This window comes from Salvelinus namaycush, chromosome 4 (genome assembly GCF_016432855.1).
Source record: "Salvelinus namaycush isolate Seneca chromosome 4, SaNama_1.0, whole genome shotgun sequence".
In the NCBI taxonomy this organism is placed as follows: Eukaryota; Metazoa; Chordata; class Actinopteri; order Salmoniformes; family Salmonidae; genus Salvelinus; species Salvelinus namaycush.
In genome coordinates, this window is record NC_052310.1 from 62,238,890 (window position 1) to 62,262,136 (window position 23,247).

Below are 23,247 nucleotides of genomic sequence, written 5' to 3' on the forward strand. Positions count from 1 at the left end.
ACTCTGAAGAGCGCGAGGTGGACAGTGGGATTGCCTTTTGTTTAGCTGCCGTTATAGGCGACTACTATCTCCGGCTTAGATTTTATTTGATACATGTCACCATATCATCGTAAAGTATGTTTTTTCAATATAGTTTCATCAGATTATTGAAAATTTTTCGGGAGTTTTGCCGTGTTCCGTTCTCTTCTGTTTGTTGACATGGAGAGCGTCGTGCCACTTGGCTAGTGTGCTTGCTAAATGAAGAGGGAAAGTTGCCGTTCTAAATCCAAACAACGATTGTTCTGGACAAAGGACACCTTGTCCAACATTCTGATAGAAGATCAGCAAAAGTAAGAAACATTTTATGATGCTATTTCATATATCTGTCGTAGATGTGAACTAGTCGTCGGCGCCCAAGTGTTTCTGGCTATTGTGGTAAGCTAATATAACGCTACATTTTGTTTTCGCTGTAAAACACTTAATAAATCGGAAATATTGGCTGGAATCACAAGATGCCTGTCTTTCATTTGCTGTACACTATGTATTTTTCAGAAATGTTTTATGATGAGTAATTAGGTATTTGACGTTGGTGCCTATAATTATTATGGCTGCTTTCGGTGCAATTTCTGATTGTAGCTGCAATGTAAACTATGATTTATACCTGAAATATGCACATTTTTCGAACAAAACATATGCTATACAATAAATATGTTATCAGACTGTCATCTGATGAAGTTGTTTCTTGGTTAGTGGCTATTTATATCTTTATTTGGTCGAATTTGTGATAGCTACTGATGGAGTAAAAAACTGGTGGAGTAAAAAAAGTGGTGTCTTTTGCTAACGTGGTTAGCTAATAGATTTACATATTGTGTCTTCCCTGTAAAACATTTTAAAAATCGGACATGTTGGCTGGATTCACAAGATGTGTACCTTTCATATGCTGTATTGGACTTGTTAATGTGTGAAAGTTAAATATTTAAAAAAATATATATTTTGAATTTCGCGCCCTGCACTTGAAGTGGCTGTTGTCATAAGTGTACCGACGCCGGGCTGCAGCCATAAGAAGTTAAAGCGCTTACTCGCTCCATAGCAAGCTGCTCTAGCTGCACTGATTGGTGGAGTCATTTAACGTAAAAATGTTTTGACTAAAGTAATAGTGCAAAAAATATGGCTAAGCAATTCACTTTTAGTCCTGAATACAAAGTGTTATGTTTGGGGCAAATCCAATACAACACATTACTGAGTAACATTCTCCATATTTTCAAGCATAGTGGTGGCTACATCATGTTATGGGTATGCTTGTAATCGGTAAGGACTGGAGAGTTTTTCAAGGTAAAAAATGAATGGAATGGAGCTAAGCACAGGCAAAATCCTAGAGGAAAATGTGGTTCAGTCTTACTTCCAGCAGACACTGGGAAATTAATTCACCTTTCAGCAGGACAATAACCTAAAACACAAGGCCAAACACTGGAGCTGCTTACCAAGAAGACAGTGAATGTTCCTGTTCTTGACTTAAATCTGCTTGAAAATCTATGGCAAGACCTGAAAATGGTTGTCCAGCAATGATCAACAACAAATTTGACAGCGCTCGAAGAATTTTGAATAGAATAATGGGCAAATGTTGCACAATACAGGTGTGGAAACCTCTTAGAGATTTACCCATAACAATTCACAGCTGTAATCGCTGCCAAATGTGATTCTAAGATGTATTGACTCAGGGGGTTCAATATCAAGTGTTTCATTTTCATATATTTTTTTTAAATGTTAGAATTTTTCTTCCACTTTGACATTAGAATATTTTGTGCAGATCGTTGACAAAAAATGACAATTAAATAAATGTTAATCCAACTTTGTGACACAACTAAATTTGGAAAAAGTCAAGGGGTGTGAAAACTTTCGGAAGGCACAAATTTTGGTTACAACCCCTGGGGGGATAGCGCGGGACAGGGAGACATCAAAAGAGAACAGAAAGGAGAGACAGTGAGAGAGATAGAGCTAGAGAGTGAGAGTGAGTGAGAGAGGAAAGAAGGCGAGAGCAGGCTCCATCAGAAAAGCGATCAGAGAGATCATTACAGTCTTTCCAGGCCATTTCCCCTGAACGGGGCATAGGGCATTCTGCTGACACAGACCTCACAGAGAGAAAGCACACCAACTGCCAACACATCACAGGGAGCATGACCACATGAACATGCACGCGCACGCACACACACACACAAAGATACATGCATGCAAAAACGCACGCTCACACATACAGTACCCACAGATCAGCTAGATCGCTCAAGATTGACTTAGAAATGTAACGCCTGTCCATGTCCAGAGGACATTCGGAAATGACTTCAAAAAACCGGCCACTAGGGGCAACAGTGAGCACTATTAACATCAAGTAGGCTTGGGTTTTGCTAAGGTGTTGTGGACAGCGGTGGCAGATAGGCGTAATCTCTTGATCCGAAGGTAGTAAATTCAATCCCAATGGTAGACACTCATTTTTTGTAGTTTTCTTAACCTTATCTCAAAATGTAACCCTTATCCATTCAGAATGAATTCCTAAACTTAATGTTTTAACCCTTTTCAAAACCTTAATCCTTAAATTCGAAATGTAACGTTTGGAGAAACAGAATGATGCGGAGTAGGAGGAGCAACCCATGGTGTAAAAAACAAGTACATTTTTATTTACAATGGATAAAAGCAGAGACACAGAGCTACAAAATGGTATATCATACACTGCATTTGAGGAACAATGGGAAATGTTTTGGAACCTACTGGAGAGGCCTTTGAATGTTTTGGTACGTACTGAAGAGCTCTTTTTGTCTACACCCATTCAGCATCGTTTACACCCTCTTAAGTTTTAGCCCCCACCCATTTTACTCGCCCTAGCAGAGCTGGTTAGGCTGTTTTCATATTATCCAGAGCGTTGGTGACTGTAACTGTCCTGCTGGCAACAATTGAATTACGCTTTTTTGTCGATGTTTACTGACACTGGCCATATTCAATGGGTGTTGAGCATTCGTAAGATATTCTGCACTCTGGCACACTCAGACGAGAGTGCCCTAAAATCGGAGTAGATGGCCATATTGAATTTACGAACACACCCGAAATGGTTACTTGCATAGTGGAGTCTTTTGTTAAAACATGTAGCTAGCTAGCTAAACAATGAACCATAATCCCAACTCATGACGTTACTCCCCTGCATGAATCTGCAACCAGGTTCAATGTTAGCTAGCTAACATTAGGCTATAACTAGCCAAGAATACACGTAACATTAGCTAGCGAGCCAGCCAGCTAACATTAGCTAGCTAGCTAACAGTACACTTTAACTTGAAATGAAACCACTTTCTGTCAAAATTAGAAACGTGTAATATCTGAAAATGTAGCTAGCTAGACTATCTACCCGTATACATCATGGATGGACGCGTCTCCTGTCGGATGCCATGGTTGCCCTTAGTTTGAAGATGTAATCTGGAGACAGGTGTTTTCTCCATCTCCTTAGCTATCATACTCGAATTCCACTGATTTCAAAACTCGGTCCACAAGAAGGTGGAGACCAAAACTTATGCAGTTTTACGACGCAATAAAAAAAAATGTAAAGCCGCCTTAGACAGGATTACTTAGCTATACTGACCAGCTCAAATATACAGAAGCGTGCTATATGGCAGACCAATCCAAACTCATCTCTCGGCCTGTCCAGCCCACTCATTATCTCAGTCAATCATAGCTAACGGGAAGGTTTCTGACTTTGTGGCTAAACCAACTAGGCTCGTTATTTAACAATTGTATTTACAGATGGAATACAAGTGTGTTATTAAGGCACATAAAAGTGTATATGTTCGAGAAGGCATTTCTGCAAAAAAAACGCATTTCGATTTAAAAAAAAATTACATTCAAACGGCTCTGCTGTAAAGTAGAGACCCGCGACATAAGCCTAGTTTCCTGAAATGGGTCGAATTTGACATTTGGAGATACTTCTAAATTTGACGTTAGTAAAAACGTGGATAAACGTTAGAATCTGAAGTCAAATTGGTAAAACCGTGAGATCTTGTTAACACAGATACAAACACGTGCACACCCTGTACCATACAATTCATTTATTGAAGCCAAAAGCCCTTTTGTATTAATTGCTCAAATCACTTTGCTTTTAATCTTGCACCGATGCTGGCTTGAATGAAATGGGTCGAACTAGCCATCCAAAATACTCCCTGTATAATATCTGTCCCCCCTATATCAGGACAACACAGATTGAAGGAAGAAGAGCGAGGGGCCGGGGGGAGTGGGCGAGTCGGGACTCAGTCTTACAATCTGCAGAGTCACCCTGGTATCAGATTTTTATCTGTTGATTGACTATCTCTCTCTATCAGTTCTGACAACACAACTGTCTCCTTTAGGTCATAAAATATGAACTACCCCCCCCCCCCCAGGACGATGTTACGATTAAAAATACAACCTCACTGTCTGTCCCTCCTCCAGTGTGATTAATGAGCGTAGAATGAAGGCATCTAGATCACTATGAAACCGTGATGGTAGACTGTTAATCTACCCACTCTGAACACTCTGCCCCCTAGTGGTTTGGATGCCTTCCTACAGCAGTGGTCACCATACCTGTGTGCAATCCCAGGACCACAAAACCTGGTTTAGCAATTTAGCTGCTTACCTAGACCAAATCAATCAATCAATCAATCAATCAATCAAGTTTATTTTATATAGCCCTTCGTACATCAGCTAATATCTCGAAGTGCTGTACAGAAACCCAGCCTAAAACCCCAAACAGCAAGCAATGCAGGTGTAGAAGCACGGTGGCTAGGAAAAAACTCCCTAGAAAGGCCAAATCAACCCCTAGCCCCAATTGTGTAGATCTAAGAGGATTGGATAGGTATATCTTGCCTATCAGAGGAATATATGGAGCTACCAATGATATTGCTTACACTTATTCAATCTTCTTAGATCTAGACCTAAGGGGGGCAAGGAGTACATTTGGGATTCAGGGTTTGTCCGTTCTACTCCCTGTCACACAAACGCACGAACACAGCTCTACTAAGCAGTGAGTAATGTCATTGAGCCAGTCCCGGGTGATGTATGTGCGTGTCGCCCTTCTCTTCTCCTCTCCTACTGTACACTCCCTCACTTCATGACTTTGACTGGAGTAAACAGCTGACAAGGCAGTCTCTGTCTCTCTCTATCTCTCCTCTCTTATATCACATTTATGTCTCGTTTCTTTCTCTTCCTTTCCCTCTATCACTCCTCTGTTTTTCTCAAATTGTCTTTCATTCTACTGCTCTCACTTTTACTCTCTCTCTCTCTCTCTCTCTCTCTCTCTCTCTCTCTCTCTCTCTCTCTCTCTCTCTCTCTCTCTCTCTCTCTCTCTCTCTCTCTCTCTCTCTCTCTCTCTCTCTCTCTCTCTCTCTCTCTCTCTCTCTCTCTCTCTCTCGCTTTCTTCCTCTCTCTATTAGAGGTGTGTCTGTAGTAAAAATGTCTATATTTCAGTGGGACTTGGTCGCTCTGTAAATCAGGCTCGGGACAAAGAACATGGCTAGTCACACACACACACACACACACACACACACACACACACACACACACACACACACACACACACACACACACACACACACACACACACACACACACACACACACACACACACACACACACACACACACACACACACACCAGCCAGGTCACACCAGATCCACTGCAGGATGTCGGGGGATGCTTCAATACCGTCCACTAGGGGCAACGTGAGCGCCTATTACATCTATTAGGCTCGCGGCTAGCAAGTGTCAGCCGATGTCACAAAGCGCTATACAGAAACTCAGCCTAAAACCCCAAACAGCAAGCAATGCAGATGTAGAAGCACGGTGGCTAGGAAAAACTCAGAAAGGCAAGAACCTAGGAAGAAACCTAGAGAGGAACCAGGCTCTGAGGGGTGGCCCGTCCTCATCTGGCTAGGTTGCAACCATAGCGGATCCCTTGTTGGTGCTACATATAACCTTTTTTTAAGGTTTTATAAAGAACCATGCTAATAAGGTTCTAAATGGAACCTGTATGGTGCTATAAAGAACCCTTTCCTAAGGTAACTTATGGACCATTTAAAAAAGGTTCTATAATAGCACCAGAAAAGGGTTCCGCTATGGTTACAACCCTTTTGGGGGCTATATAGAAACTTTCTCAATCTCAAAGGTTGTTTGTAGATCCTTTTGAAGAACAATACAGGGTTCTGTATTTTATATTGTTAAAATTCCATAGGCGTTATTATTGTGTTAATTGACAAGTTGAATCAGGTGTGCTAGCTTTGGAACAGCTGGGGGTCCCTGAGGAGAGAATTGTTAACCACTGACTTAGTCGACCATTCTCAATTGACACAAGACCATACGTGACTCTATCAAATGGCATAACACAACAGATTAGATCAACTGGAATGACTCTCACTCACAGTTGCACAATAAGAGCTGTGAGCAAACCACGCCCCTAAATATTCGATTGAACCACTGAAGGGTTCTTCGATTCACTATGGTTCCCCATAAAACCATCACCTTTCCCAAATAACTCTTAGTGTGCAGAAATAGGCATACGTTTTTATTAGCAAATGTTTTAACTATTCCAAACTAGTGTTAAGCAATTAGTTATTTTTGAGGTCGGTTCGGTTTCGATTTGATTATTTAAAAAATCACTGTTTGATTATTTTTTTAAACATGAAAATGCAGTATGCATTATGTGGGTTGAATACTGTAACACAGAATAAAACAATTAATACATGTCCCATGATGGTAGTGACTGCCCATTACTATGTATCCCTTATTAACCATAATTTATTCACAATACTTTACTTTTATTTCAGTTGTTGCATTACATTTGTTTAATTTGATTACTTTATTACTTCATTCTCATCTCTATAGAGCTGCTGCCTATCCTGTCTTACAAAATCACAATTTTAGTATTTCTGCAAAGTAAATAAGGCCTACTTTTGGTTAAATAAAAAATATATATATATTTTTTTATGACTGCTGAATACCAACTATCAATCACTTAGATCATGTATTTTCAGGTAGAGAGACCTCGCAAAGCAACTGCTCTGTCTTTCTCGATAGCGCATTCTTCTGTATTTTACTTAGGTGTAAAAGAAACAGACCGGACAAGTAGGCACGCAATGGATTATGGTCTCTTCCTCCCTTTCCCTCTATCACTCCTCCGTTTTTCTCAAATTGTCTTTCTCGCTCTCATTCTAGTACTCTCACTTTTACTCTCTCTCTAACTCTGCATAAGTACACAAGCACACACACACAGATCTACCTGTGAACTTGTTGACTCCAGCCTGCTCTGCGACGTTGGACAGGGCGATGATGCCTCGGGAGAGGTCACTGGCAGCTTCATCCATTTCTATCAGGGCATGGGGAGCCACGTTACCACTGGCATAGTTAGCTATGTAGATGGCATAACGACCTGTACCCTAGAGACAAGAAGACATGGACTTTGAGTTAGCTTTAAGTTACCGCTGGTAAATTTGGTTATTAAAACAACCATGTATGAAGAGAAGAACATAGGTGAAGTTTGTAACAGTTATTAGATGGCATAACGATATGTACCATATGAAAGGAGAAGACATTATTTGGATAAGAGACTTTAGTAAGCAATGTGAACAAACATTGTCCATGGCATCACACCCAGTTCCATAAGGAAGGAGAGACATGAAAAGTTGGAACCACTGACTGCACAAAAAGGTTGGAACTCTAGACCCTTATCTTTCACTCATCTAACTCAACCCTTATCCTTGTTCCCTAATTCCCTACTCAGTTCCCCACATACATACAATTTTCTCTTCCACTCTCTACCCGTCTCCCTTCTCTCTCTTTCTTTCATCCTATAATCTTTCTCTCTCCCTCTTTCTGTCTTCTTACTCCATCTTTCTTTCCTTCCCTCTCTTCTCTCCAGCCCTCCATCTCATTCCCTCCTCTCTCTCCTCCCTCCTTCTCTCACTCTCCTCCTTCCATCTTTCTCTTCATCCCTTTGGAGGTTAATTTCACACTCCATTATCAGTGAGGGTCCCTGCAGACACAAAGGCACAGACGGAACCACCCTAATAGATTACACACTACCATTACAATGAGCTAACTTACCCACTGGCCCTTACACACACACGCACACACACAACACACATCAAATCAAAGTTTATTGGTCGCGTACACAGATTTGCAGATGTTACGGCAGGTGCAGCGTAATATTTCTGTTTATAGATCGAACAGCGCAGTAATAATACCTAGAAAACAAAACAAAGCGCATATAATCCAAAAAGTAAAAATTAAGAAATTAAGAATATATACAGTTGAAGTCGGAAGTTTAAATACACCTTAACTAAATGAATTTAAACTCCGTTGTTCACATTCCTGACATTTAATTCTAGTAAAAATTCCCTGTATTAGGTCAGTTAGGATCACCACTTTATTTTAAGAATGTGAAATGTCAGAATAATAGTAGAGAGAATTATTTATTTCAGCTTTTATTTCTTTCATCACATTCCCCGTGGGCCAGAAGTTTACATACACTCAATTGGTATTCGGTAGCATTGCTTTTACATTGTTTAACTTGGGTCAAACGTTTCAGGTAGCCTTCCACAAGCTTTGTGATGGTCAGGGCTTTGTGATGGCCACTCCAATACATTGACTGTTTATGCCATTTTTCCACAACTTTGGAAGTATGCTTGGGGTCATTGTCCATTTGGAAGACCCATTTGCAACCAAGCTTTAACTTCCTGACTGATGTCTTGAGATGTTGCTTCAATATATAAACATAAATTTTGTGTATTTTGTGAAGTGCACAAGTCCCTCTTGCAGCAAAGCACCCCCACAACATGATGCTGCCACCCCCGTGCTTCACGGTTGGGACGGTGTTCTTCGGCTTGCAAGCCTCCCCCTTTTTCCTCCAAACATAACGATGGTCATAATGGCCAAACAGTTCTATTTTTGTTTCATCAAACCAGAGGACATTCCTCCAAAAAGTATGATCTTTGTCCCCATGTGCAGTTGCAAACCGTAGTCTGACTTTTTTATGGCGGTTTTGGAGCAGTGGCTTCTTCCTTGCTGAGCGGCCTTTCAGGTTATGTCGATATAGGACTCGTTTTACTGTGGATATAGATACTTTTGTACCGGTTTCCTCCAGCATCTTCACAAGGTCCTTGTTCTGGGATTAATTTGCACTTTTTGCACCAAAGTACGTTCATCTCCAGGAAACAGAACACGTCTCCTTCCTGAGCGGTATGACGGCTGCGTGGTCCCATGGTGTTTATACTTGCATACTATTGTTTGAACAGATGAACGTAGTACCTTCAGGTGTTTGGAAATTGCTCCCAAGGATGAACCAGACTTGTGGAGAGCCACATTTTTTTTCTGAGGTCTTGGCTGATTTTTTTTAACTTTCCCCTTCGGTCAAGCAAAGAGGCACTGAGTTTGAAGGTAGGCCTTGAAATACATCCACAGGTACACCTCAAATTGACTCAAATGATGTCAATTAGCCTATCAGAAGCTTCTAAAGCCATGACATTATTTTCTGGAATTATCCAAGCTGTTTAAAGTCACAGTCAATTTAGTGTATGTAAACTTCTGACCCACTGGAATTGTGATACAGTGAATTATAACAGAAATAATCTGTCTGTAAATAATTGTCGGAAAAATTACTTGTTGATGTCCTAACCGACTTGCCAAAACTATAGTTTGTTAACAAGAAATTTGTGGAGTGGTTGAAAAACAAGTTTTAATGACTCCAACGTAAGTGTACGTAAACTTCCGACTTCAACTGTATGTATTCAGAGCCCTTGCAATGCTACTCAAAATTTAGCTCAGGTGCATCCTGTTTCCACTGATCATCCTTTAGATGTTTCTACAACTTGATTGGAGTCTACCTGTGGTAAATTCAATTGATTGGACATGATATGAAAAGGCACACCTGTCTAAATAAGGTCCCATAGTTGACAGTGTCAGAGCAAAAACCAAGCCATGAGGTCGAAGGAATTGTCCGTAGAACTCTGAGACATGATTGTGTCAAGGCACAGATCTGGAAAGGGTACCAAAAAAATTCTGCAGCATTGAAGGTCCCCAAGAACACAGTAGACTCCATCATTCTTAAATGGAATAAGTTTGGAACCACCAAGACTCTTCCTAGAGCTGGCTGCCGACCAAACTGAGAAATCGGGGGAGAGTGGCCTTGGTCAGGGAGGTGACTCAGAACCAAATGGTCACTCTGACAGAGCTCCAGAGTTCCTCTGTGGAGATGATAGAACCTTCCAGAAGGACAACCATCTCTGCAGCCCTCCACCAAACAGGCCTTTATGGTAGAGTGGCCAGACGGAAGCCACTCCTCAGTAAAATGCATGAGACAGCCCAGGTGGAATTTGCCAAAAGGCACCTAAAGACTCTAAGACCATGAGAAACAAGATTCTCTGGTCTAAATATCAGACATTTGAAAGCTCTAGTTTTGACCGTCATAATAACTCTGATAGCAGTAACTTTACAAGCACTAATTATGGTCAATTTAGACTGAGAATAGTATCTAGTTATGGTAAGGGGTGAAATAAGTATAGCCAGTTATAATTCTAACGGTTTAGCAGATAATTAAAAAAAGATCAGTCTTTATGTGGCTAAAAGAAAAGGAATATAACATATACTGTTTACAGGAAACTCACTCTACATCCTTAGATGAAGTTGCGTGGAAAAAAGGAATGGGGTGGTGAAATAATTTTCTGTCATGGACACAGTAACTCAAAAGGTGTGATGATATTAATTTACAAAAATGTCGATCTGAATGTGCAACTAGTTAGGAATGATATGCAAGGAAGGTGGATCTTTATGAATATGAAAGTGGACGAAAAAGACATTTGGCTCATTAGTCCAAATCAGGATGATCCATACTTGTTCGAAAATATTTATACCTATTTATTGAACTTACAGCCAACAAATGATCAAATCATTCTGGTAGGAGACTATAACACAGTGTTAAATACCTCAATGGTGTAACGCACGTCGTCGGGAGAAGGAGAAGAGGACCAAGGTGCAGCGTGGTAAGTGTTCATACTATTTAATTAAAATATGAAACACTAGACAAAATAACAAACACGACAAACAAACAGTCCTGAAAGGTGAAACAAACACTAAACAGGAAACAACCACCCACAAACATAGGTGGGAACAGGCTACCTAAGTATGATTCTCAATCAGAGACAACGATAGACAGCTGCCTCAGATTGAGAACCATACCAGGCCAAACACATAGAAATACAAAACAAGGACAACATAGAACACCAGACATAGAATGCCCACCCAAACTCACGCCCTGACCAACCAAAATAGAGACATAAAAAGGATCTCTATGGTCAGGGCGTGACAGTACCCCCCCCCCCCCAAAGGTGCGGACTCCGGCTGCAAAACCTGAACCTATAGGGGAGGGTCTGGGTGGGCATTTCACCGCGGTGGAGGCTCTGGTGCGGGGTGGGCCAAGACCTTAGTCTTGGCCCACTTAAGTGGTGCCTCTGGAGCGGGGACCCTTACCGCCGACCCCGGACCAGGGACCCTCGCAGCGGGCCCCGGACAGGAGGGAGACTCTGGCTGCTCCGGACAGGAGGGAGACTCTGGCTGCTCGGACAGGAGGGAGACTCTGGCTGCTCCGGACAGGAGGGAGACTCTGGCTGCTCCTGACTGAAGCCCGTCGCTGGAGGCTCCGGACTAGAGGGCGTCGCTGGAGGCTCCGGACTAGAGGGCGTCGCTGGAGGCTCTGGACTAGAGGGCGACGCTGGAGGCTCCGGACTAGAGGGCGATGCTGGAGGCTCCGGACTAGAGGGCGTCGCTGGAGGCTCCGGACTAGAGTCCTTCGTTGGAGGCCTCGTGCCATAACTCCTCACTGGAGGTTTCGTGCCATGGATCCTCACTGGAGGCTTCGAGCCATGGATCCTCACTGGAGGCTTCGTGCCATGGATCATCACTGGAGGCTTCTTGCCATGGATCATCACTGGAGGCTTCTTGCCATGGATCATCACTGGAGGCTTCGTGCCATGGATCATCACAGGAAGCTTCGTGCCATGGATCATCACTGGAGGCTTCTTGCCATGGATCATCACTGGAGGCTTCTTGCCATGGATCATCACTGGAGGCTTCGTGCCATGGATCATCACTGGAAACTTCTTGCCATGGATCCTCACTGGAGACTTCGTGCCATGGATTATCACTGGAGGCTTCGTGCCATGGATCATCACTGGAGGCTTCGTGCCATGGATTATCACTGGAGGCTTCGTGCCATGGATCATCACTGGAGGCTTCGTGCCATGGATCATCACTGGAGGCTTCTTGCCATGGATCATCACTGGAGGCTTCTTGCCATGGATCATCACTGGAGGCTTCGTGCCATGGATCATCACAGGAGGCTTCGTACCATGGAGCATCACTGGAGGCTTCGTGCCCTGGATCATCACTGGAGGCTTCGTGCCATGGATCATCACTGGAAGCTTCTTGCCATGGATCCTCACTGGAGACTTCGTGCCATGGATTATCACTGGAGGCTTCTTGCCATGGATTATCACTGGAGGCTTCGTGCCATGTATCATCCCTGGAGGCTTCGTGCCATGGATTATCACTGGAGGCTTCGTGCCATGGATCATCACTGGAGGCTTCGTGCCATGGATTATTACTGGAGGCTTCGTGCCATGGATCATCACTGGAGGCTTCTTGCCATGGATCATCACTGGAGGCTTCTTGCCATGGATCATCACTGGAGGCTTCGTGCCATGGATTATCACTGGAGTGGAGAGACACACAGGAGGCCTGGCTCTGGGAGAAGGCACATGACTCACCAGGCTGGGGAGACATGCAGGAGGGTTAGAGTTTAGCACAGGCACATGACTTACCAGGCTCGGGAGACATGCAGGAGGCCTTGTCCTTGGCCGAGGCACTGGATACACTGGGCCGTGGAGGCACACTGGAGGTCTCGAGCAAAGAGCCTGCACAACCCGTCCTGGCTGTATGGTGACTTTGGCCCTGCACGTGCGGGGCGCAGGCACAGGACGCACTGGGCTGTGCAGACGTACTGGAGACACAGTGTGCAGAGCTGGCGCAGGATAACCCGGGCCGAAGAGACGCACTAGAGACCTGGAGAGCAGGGCTGGCACACTCCTTCCTGGCTCGATGCCCACTCTCGCCCGGCAGATGCGAGGAGCTGCGATGTAACGTACCGGGCTATGAACACGTATGGAGACACCGTGCGCTCCACCGCATAGCACGGTGCCTGACCAGTACGACGCTCGCCACGGTAAGCACGGGGAGTTAGCTCAGGTCTCCTACCTGACTCCGCCAATCTCCCCGTGTGCCCCCCCCAAAATAATTCTGGGGCTGCCTCTCGGGTTTCCTTGCCAACCATGTTCCCTCATACCGCCGGTTCCTTTCTCCTGCTGCCTCCGCTCTCCTGGCTGCCTCCACCTGTTCCCATGGAAGGCGATCCCTTCCAGCCAGAATCTTCTCCCATGTGTAAGATCCCTTCCCGTACAGAATGTCCTCCCATGTCCATTCCTCCTTTTTACCACGCTGCTTGGTCCGTTGTTGATGGGTGGTTCTGTAACGCACGTCGTCGGGAGAAGGAGAAGAGGACTAAGGTGCAGCGTGGTAAGTGTTCATACTATTTAATTAAAATATGAAACACTAGACAAAACAACAAACACGACAAACGAACAGTCCTGAAAGGTGAAACAAACACTAAACAGGAAACAACCACCCACAAACATAGGTGGGAACAGGCTACCTAAGTATGATTCTCAATCAGAGACAACGATAGACAGCTGCCTCTGATTGAGAACCATACCAGGCCAAATACATAGAAATACAAAACAAGGACAACATAGAACACCAGACATAGAATGCCCACCCAAACTCACGCCCTGACCAACCAAAATAGAGACATAAAAAGGATCTCTACGGTCAGGGCGTGACAAATGGACTGTAAATGAAATCACTCTACAAACTATCATCACCGTGCCATTAAGGAAATCACAAATATTATGGACACATTAGAAATAGTGGATATCTGTAGACTAAAAAACCCCGACCTAGTGAGATATACATGGAGGAGACTTAATCAAGCTAGCTGTCATGACTACTTTCTTGTCTCTTTCTCTCTTGCATCAAAGGTGACAAAAGTTTTAATAGGAGACAGAATGCGATCGGATCATCATCTAATTGGCCTTCACATAACCCTTATAGAATTTCCACGTGGACAGGGATATTGGAAATTTAATCAAAGTTTACTGGAGGACAACTTATGTTTAACTAAGACAAAATAATTTATAACTGAATTTTTACAGTATAATATAAGAACAGCAAATCCACTTATTGTTTGGGATACCTTTAAAATGTACCTTCAGAGGTCATTCAATTCAATGTTCATCAATAATATAAAAGCAGTTTCTGGCTAAAGAAACAAGACTAACAAGGGAAATACATGAACTAATAGTACAGGTAGATAGCAATAAAAACAATACTAGAGATACAAAATAAGTTAGAGGAAAAACAAAAAGACCTTGAGGAACTTATTCAAGAACGATCTAATGAAATCTATTACAAAAATAAACAACCTGGATGGAATATGAAGAAAAATTTACATAATTCTTCCTGAATCTCCAACACAGGAACGCTAAAAAAATAATTTGCAGAAACTCGTTACTGAAGACGGAGTCATCTATGATTCTCCGAATTATATTTTAAAAGAGGAAGCTAAATATTTTAAGCAGATGTTCTCTTTTCCGTCTCATCCTCTCCCACTGAATGAACATTACGGTAAGGAATTATTTCCAAATAAAACAAAAAATGGAAAAATTAACAAATGTACAGAAAGATCAGTGTGAAGGCCAAATTACAGATAATTTCGTTCCCAAATTAAACTGCCTCGTACTCAATTCTTGCTCGTACAATATGCATATTATTATTACTATTGGATAGAAAACACTCTCTAGTTTCTAAAACCGTTTGAATTATATCTGTGAGTGAAACAGAACTCGAGTTAGAGCATTTTTCCTATGAGGATGTGAGAATGCAGAAATCTGCTTGCTGTTCTGAGATCGGTTTATAAATCTGCCTGTCTTCTATTGGTTGAGATGCACTGCATACGTCTTCCCCTGGGTGTCAGCGAATAGTGAGAGTTGAAATGGGGTTGCTAGGCAGAACTGAGAGGATATAAAAGACCTCGGAACAAAGTGTCCGGCCTTTTTTCACTTCGCTCTGACGCAGGGAGGACATCTGGCTGTGGCTCTAGAACGCTCCGGTTATAGGCCTTAGATATATCCGGTCATGTTTTTATTCGTTATAGGTGTTAACCTGTCTAGCCCCTGCGTTCCGCTAGCGGAACTCCTCCCACATTCCACTGAAAAGGCAGAGCGCGAAATTCAAAAAATATTTTTTTAGAAATATTTAACTTTCACACATTAACAAGTCCAATACAGCTAATGAAAGATACACATCTTGTGAATCCAGCCAACATGTCCGATTTTTTTAATGTTTTACAGGGAAAACACAATATATATTTATGTTAGCTCACCAACAAATAGAAAAAAGCACAGACATTTTTCACAGCACAGGTAGCAAAATCAAAATCAACCAAACTAACCTAGAACAAACCAAAGAAACCAAGAAACAACTTAATCAGATGACAGTCTTATAACATGTTATACAATAAATCTATGTTTTGTTCGAAAAATGTGCATATTTGAGCTATAAATCAGTTTTACATTACTGCTACCATCATAGCTACAGTCAGAAATAGCACGGGAGTAGCCAGAGTAAATACAGACACCAACGTCAACTACCTAATTACACATCATAAAACATTTCAGAAAAATATATGGTGGATAGCAAATGAAAGACAAAGATCTTGTGAATATAGCCAATATTTCAGATTTTTAAAATGTTTTACAGCGAAAACACCACGTATATTTATGTTAGCTCACCACCAAATACAAAAGACAGACAGACATTTTTCACAGCACCGGTAGCATGCAGGTAGCATGCACAAAGCCAACCTAACTAACCTAGAACCAACCTAACTAACCTAGAAACAACTCCCTCAGATGACAGTCCTATAACATGTTACACAATAAATCTATGTTTTGTTCAAAAAATGTGCATATTTGAGCTATAAATCAGTTTTACATTACTGCTACCATCATAGCTACAGTCAGAAATAGCACGGGAGTAGCCAGAGTAAATACAGACACCAACGTCAACTACCTAATTACTCATCATAAAACATTTCAGAGAAATATATGGTGGATAGCAAATGAAAGACAAAGATCTTGTGAATACAGCCAATATTTCCGATTTTTTAAGTGTTTTACAGCGAAAACACAATATATCGTTATATTAGCTTACTACAATAGCTATCACACAACAGCATTGATTCAAGGCAAACGGTAGCGATAGCACAGTTCGACAGATATATGAAATAGCATCCCAAATTGGGTCCTTATCTTTGTTGATCTTCCATCAGAATGTTGTACAAGGGGTCCTTTGTTCAGAACCGTCTTTGTTTGGATCCAGAACGAACTATTTCCCTCTTGAATTAGCAAGCACACTGGCCGTGCGGCGCTAACCTCTCCTTCTTGAACAAATTCCTCCAACGCATCACGTCTAAAGTCCCGAATAAATTTCAATAATATAATTAAACTATATTGAAAAAACATACTTTAGGATGATATTGTGACATGTATCAAATAAAATCGAAGCCGGAGATCATATTCACCTATAACGACGGTTTTCCAGGAGGCGATTCCAGGTCCAACTTCGCGCCTTCCAAAAAAAAATAATGGCGGACCTCTCACTCCAAGAGGTTGTATTCATCCCAGAACGAGATAATCAAGTCATTTCTGCTCTCACTTCCGCATGACACCCAGGGGAAGGTGTATGACGTGTTTCTACAGTCATAAGTGACATGCCCTTTTATAGACAAGCTCTTGAAGAGAGACCTCGCTTTTGGAAATCTCACTTCCGGATAGGAAATGGGCTGTAAAAAGAGTTCTGTTTCACTTAGAGAAATAATTAGAACGGTTTTAGAAACTAGAGAGTGTTTTCTATCCAATATTAATAATAATATGCATATTGTACGAGCAAGAATTGAGTACGAGGCCGTTTAAATTGGATACGATTTTCCCCAAAAGTGAAAACAGCACCCCCTGTCCTTAAAAGGTTTTAAAGACATCATAAGGTAGTTAATTTAAACCGACTTATAGCAGTTTATATCAGTTTATTGCGATTTTCTGGAATTTCTTTGTCACGCGCTATCCCGAGTTGGACACCTCTCCTGCACATAGCTAGCGTTAGCTGCTATTTCTACAGGAGAAGAGGACATCTTTCAACCAAAAGACGATTGTTCTGGAGAAAGGACACCTTGCCCAAGATTCTGATGGAAGCTCGTCAAATAGTAAGAAGTCTTTATGCTGTTAATTCGTATTTATGTTGACAAATGTTAAACAATAATTCCGCCATGAATTTCGGTGCGGTCTCGCTTTAGCGCACGCTGTATGCGCAGTAACGTTCATTTTAAAAATCTAACACAGCGGTTGCATTAAGAACTAATGTATCTTTCATTTGCTGTCCAACCTGTATTTTTTGGTCAAGTTTATGAATAGTTAATCGATTAGATTAGGTGCCTCTCCAAGATGGCGCCGGACAGATTGCTTGAAGTTTGGCCACTACTCACATTGTATAACCACAATTTGTGCCGCTACATATGCACATTTTCGAACAAACCCTATATGCATTGTGTAATATGATGTTACAGGACTGTCATCTGAAGAAGTTTATGAAGGTTAGTCAAAAATGATATATCTTTTGCTTGCTTGTTACGATCGCTAACCTTTGCTGCTGGTAAATGGTGTTGTGTTTCTGGCTATTGTGGTAAGCTAATATAATGCTATATTGTGTTTTCGCTGTAAAACACTTAAAAAATCTGAAATATTGGCTGGATTCACAAGATGTTTGTCTTTCATTTGCTGTACGCTGTGTATTTTTCAGAAATGTTTTATGATGAGTATTTAGGTAATTCACGTTGCTCTCTGTAGTTATTCTAGTCGCTTTGGTGAGAGTTGTGATGGTGGCTGCAATGGTAAACTATGATTTATACCTGAAATATGCACATTGTTCTAACAAAACATATGCTATACAATAAATATGTTATCAGACTGTCATCTGATGAAGTTGTTTCTTGGTTAGTGGCTATTTATATCTTTATTTGGTCGAATTTGTGATAGCTACTGATGCAGTAAAAAAATGGTGGAGTAAAAAAAGTGGTGTCTTTTGCTAACGTGGTTAGCTAATAGATTTACATATTGTGTCTTCCCTGTAAAACATTTTAAAAATCAGAAATGATGGCTGGATTCACAAGATGTGTATCTTTCATCTGGTGTCTTGGACTTGTGATTTAATGATATTTAGATGCTAGTATTTACTTGTGACGTTATGCTAGGCTATGCTAGTCAGCTTTTTTACTGATGGGGGTGCTCCCGGATCCGGGTTTGGGAGGAATTAGAGGTTAAATCCTTTCAGTCTGGAAAAACTCCAGGGCTTGATTGCATACCGGTAGAGGTCTAATCAAGCCTTTTTTGATATGCTAAAAGGGCCATTGTTAGATTGTTTTAACTACTCCTATAGACATGGTCTGTCAGGTACTCAGCAGGAAGGTCTGATTTCACTATTATTAAAACAAGACCCAGATGGCAAATATAAAGATCCATTCTATCTAAAAAACTGGAGGTGCCTTACATTTCAATGTTGTGATGCAAAAATACTAGCGTAGCACTCAGAATTAAAAGGGTTTAACCAGGTATTGTTCATCCTGATCCGACAGGTGTTTTACATGGACGATACATTGGAGATAATATACGACAACTACTAGAAATAATAGAACATCATGAAACATCTAAGAAGCCAGGTCTGAGATTTACAGCAGATTTTGAAAAGGCATTTTATAAAGTAAAACTGGATTTTATTTACAAATGCCTGGATTTTTTCAATTTCGGTGATTCTCTTATAAAATGGGTAAAAGAAATGTATAGCAACCCCAGGTGTAAAATTGTAAATAACAGCTACTTCTCAGAGAGTTTTGAATTGTCAAGAGGAGTTAAACAAGGGTGTCCACTCTCACCATATCTATTCGTTATGGCCATCGAATTGCTAGCTATTAAAATCAGATGCAATAACAACATTAGAGGATTAGAAATCTAAGGCTTAAAAACAAAGGTGTCCATGTATGTCGATGACTCAAGTTTTAAATTAAGTCCGCAAGCTAGATCCATGCAATGTCTCAATGAAGATCTAGATAACTTTTCTGGACTCTCTGGACTCTCTGGACTAAAACCTAATTATGATAAGTGTACAATATTATGTATTGGATCTTTAAAAAATACAACTTTTACATTACACTGCAGTTTACCTATTCATATCACAAAATATATAAATAAACTCTCCACAATGAATTTCAATAGAAAACTTGTAAAAATAGACCGGATCCTGCAACCATGGAGAGGTAAATGCCTGTCTATTTATGGAAAAATTTCCCTGATTAACTTCTTAGTCATATCTCAGTTTACTCACATACTTATGGCGATGCCTACTCCTGATTATTCATTTTTCAAATCATATGAGCAAAAAATATTTCGCTTTATCTGGGAAGCTAAACCAGAGAAAATAAAGCGTGCCTATCTATATAATGAATATGAACTGGGTGGGTTGAGATTATTAAATATAAAAGCACTAAACCTCTCTATTAAAGCTTCACTTACTCAAAAGTTTTACTTGAACCCTAAATGGTTCTCAAGTAGATTACTAAGAAAAGCTCATCCATTATTTAAAAATTGCCTTTTGCCTTTGTGCAGATTTCCATGTCTCATTTTTGATTAATTGAAAATGATACTTATTTCAAAGTATCTCTTTCTCTCAAACAAGCATTGAAGAGCTGGCTACAATTTCAATTTCATCCCCCTGAAAAGATAGAACTAATATTACAACAAATATTATGGCTGAACTCAAATGTGCTGGTTGATAAAATACCTGTATTTATGTGAAGATGTTTGAAAAGGGTATTTTGTTCATAAATTATATTGTAAATTGCAATGGTAGAATTTTGTCTTTCGTGGAGTTATCAGAATTGTACGGGAAAGTCTGCTCAATCCAAGAATACAACCAATTGATTACAGCATTACCCCAAAAATGGAGGAGGCAGGTGGTAGCGGGAGGAGGTAGGGAACGGGTCTGTCTGCCCAATATAATGGATTAAAACTGGCGGAGGAATAAAAATAGCATGAATAGGAAAGTATACCAGTATGTTGACAACTGTGCCATACAGATTGCAAAATAGTTGGGAAGAGATTTTTGATGAACCGATTCCATGATATGAGCTGATATATAAAACGAAGCAAGATTCATTACTTTGTGCTTTTCAGCTAAAATTATGAATTAGAATTCTTGCCACCAACAAAATTTTGAATATTTGGGGCATAAAATCATCGAAACTCTGCAGATTTTGTTGTGAGGATACAGAATCAATTTTCCATTTATTTTGGTATTGCCCTCAGGTAGCCTGTTTCTGGTCTCAGGTTCAGGAATGGCTGAAAATGCATAACATTGATCTAAAATTGACCCTAGAAATAGTACTGTTACGAGATCTGGAGAGACCGGGTCAGTCATTTACTAATATACTATAAGATTGAGATTGTAAGTTAAACATCACTGCATAGATATACACTACTGTTCAAAAGTTTGGGGCCACTTAAATGTCCTTGTTTTTGAAAGAAAGGCAAATTTTTGGTCCATTAAAATAGCATGAAATTGATCAGAAATACAGTGTAGACATTGTTATTGTTGTAAATAACTATTGTTGCTGGAAACAACTGATTTTTAATGGAATATCTACATAGGCGTACAGTGGCCCATTATCAGCAACCATCACTCCTGTGTTCCAATGGCACGTTGTGTTAGCTAATCCAAGTTTATCATTTTAAAAGGCTAATTGATCATTAGAAAACCCTTTTTCAATTACGTTAGTACAGATGGAAACGGTTGTGCTGATTAAAGAAGCAATAAAACTGGCCTTCTTTAGACTAGTTGAGTATCTGGTGCATCAGCATTGGTGGGTTAGATTACAGGCTCAAAATGTCAAAAAACAAAGGACTTTTTTTCTGAAACTCGTCAGTCTATTCTTGTTCTGAGAAATGAAGGCTATTCCATGCAAGAAATTGCCAAGAAACTGAAGTTCTCATACAACGCTGTGTACTACTACCTTCATAGAACAGCGCAAACTGGCTCTAACCAAAATAGAAAGAGGAGTGGGAGGCCACGGTGCACAACTGAGCAAGAGGACAAGTACATTAGAGTGTCTAGTTTTAGAAACAGATGCCTCACAAGTCCTCAACTGTCAGCTTCATTAAATAGTACCCGCAAAACACCAGTCTCAACGTCAACAGTGAAGAGGCGACTCCGGGATGCTGGCCTTCTAGGCAGAGTTGCAAAGAAAAAGCCATATCTCAGACTGGCCAATAAAAGGAAAAGATTAAGATGGGCAAAAGAACAGACACTGGACAGAGAAACTCTGCCTAGAAGGCCAGCATCCCGGAGTCGCCTCTTCACTGTTGACGTTGAGACTGCTGATCACAGACTACAAAAAGAAAGACAGTCATGTCGCGGACACCAACGCCGCCCTAACGGATGAGATAAACACCTTTTCTCACGCTTCGAGCATAACGACTCTGAACTGCCGAGGAGAGCCCCTGAGGACAACGGAGGACGCATGTAAGTCATTCAAGCGTGTTAACCCTCACAAGGCTGCCGACCCAGACGGCATCCCTAGCCGCACCCTCAGAGCATGTGCAGACCAGCCAACTGTTGTGTTTTCGACAACCTCAGGAGGCTGAAGAAATTCGGCTGAAATGTGCCTGTCCCAGAGGGTCCTCATAGTGTTCTACAGGAGCACCATCGAGAGAATACTGTCGGACTGCATCACAGCCTGGTATGGAATCTCCACCGCCGCGGACCGCTAGGCACTACAGAGGGTGGTACGCTCAGCCAAACGCAGCATTGGGTGCACACTGCCTGCCCTCCAAGACACCTACAACACCAAATGTCACAGGAAGGCGAAGAAGATCATCAGGGACATCAGCCACCTGAGCCACGGCCTGTTCTCCTCGCATCCATCACTTTGACGCACGCAGTACAGGAGCATCATGGCTAAAACTAAGAGACTGGGCAATAGCTTCTATCCCCAGACAATCAGCTCGGAGCTTAACAATTTCACTGTACACTGCAACTACATCTGTGACCCTGTGCATGTGACTAAATCCAATCTAATCTAATTTCCACTGTGGGACTAAAAGGAAAATGACTGTTAAGGAACGTAAATGTCACCATCAGCATCAGATCGTCACAGCTCACTCTCTCAGCACATCCATCTCAGGTAATAGAAACAAACACATACACACACACACAAGTACGATTTAGTGCTGCAGGCTCCAAGGCCATTGAAAATTGGTTACTGGTGTTAAAAGTCAGTGGTTTTCAGTAATGATGCTTCACTCACGCTCATTTCTGTAACCAGTTATTACAGATCAGGAGACTATACATATTGTGTGTGGTTGTGTGTGTGTGCATGCATGCATGCATGAATGGCTGTGTGGGCATGTGTGTGTGCGTGTTTTGAAGGCCTTTCGCATTGTGACGTTGTTTGACTTAGGTTAGGGAGGCTATTACAGTCAACAAATCAACTTTGACATTCGGTTAGGACCAAATATTCACATTTGGAGCTAAAAGTGTAAATCGTTTCCAGATAGCTCTTTACCCCAAAGCTCACTTTCGGTCACTAGTCTTTGTCTGAAAGTGGTCCTGTTTCAGTGTCATCTATCACTTTCGCATGTCTTAAATCAATAGCTTCCCTTCATCAGTTTGGAAAAGACAAATGATGGCACTTCCCTCCCAAGGAGACTAAAAAACTCACATACGGAGGCATGCACACACACACATATACGGAGGCACGTATGCGAAATACACACACACGCTGGAGACTAAGAAAGATGCAGTGGTCTAGATGAGTAATTATATCTCTGAGTGAGTGATATAAGTCTATTTAGAAGTAAATAACACCAGACACATTCGTTTTTCTACCTTTTTTTTCTCTTTTCCCCCACACTTTCAGTGGCCTTTTTGTGATATGAGTCCAAATGTGAGATTTTTGGTTCCAGCCGCCGTGTCTTTGTGAGACGCAGAGTAGGTGAAC

General features: G+C 41.4%; 1 protein-coding gene across 1 annotated transcript in view; it reads right to left on the reverse strand.

The window, feature by feature from the left end:
* crtac1b (cartilage acidic protein 1b) overlaps window positions 1-23,247 on the reverse strand; it is a 56,777-nt gene that overhangs the window by 21,410 nt on the left and 12,120 nt on the right. Inside the window, exon 4 of the mRNA XM_038990619.1 lies at window positions 7,261-7,417. Coding sequence (XP_038846547.1) covers window positions 7,261-7,417 — 157 coding nt within the window. The remainder of the gene's footprint in view (window positions 1-7,260; window positions 7,418-23,247) is intronic.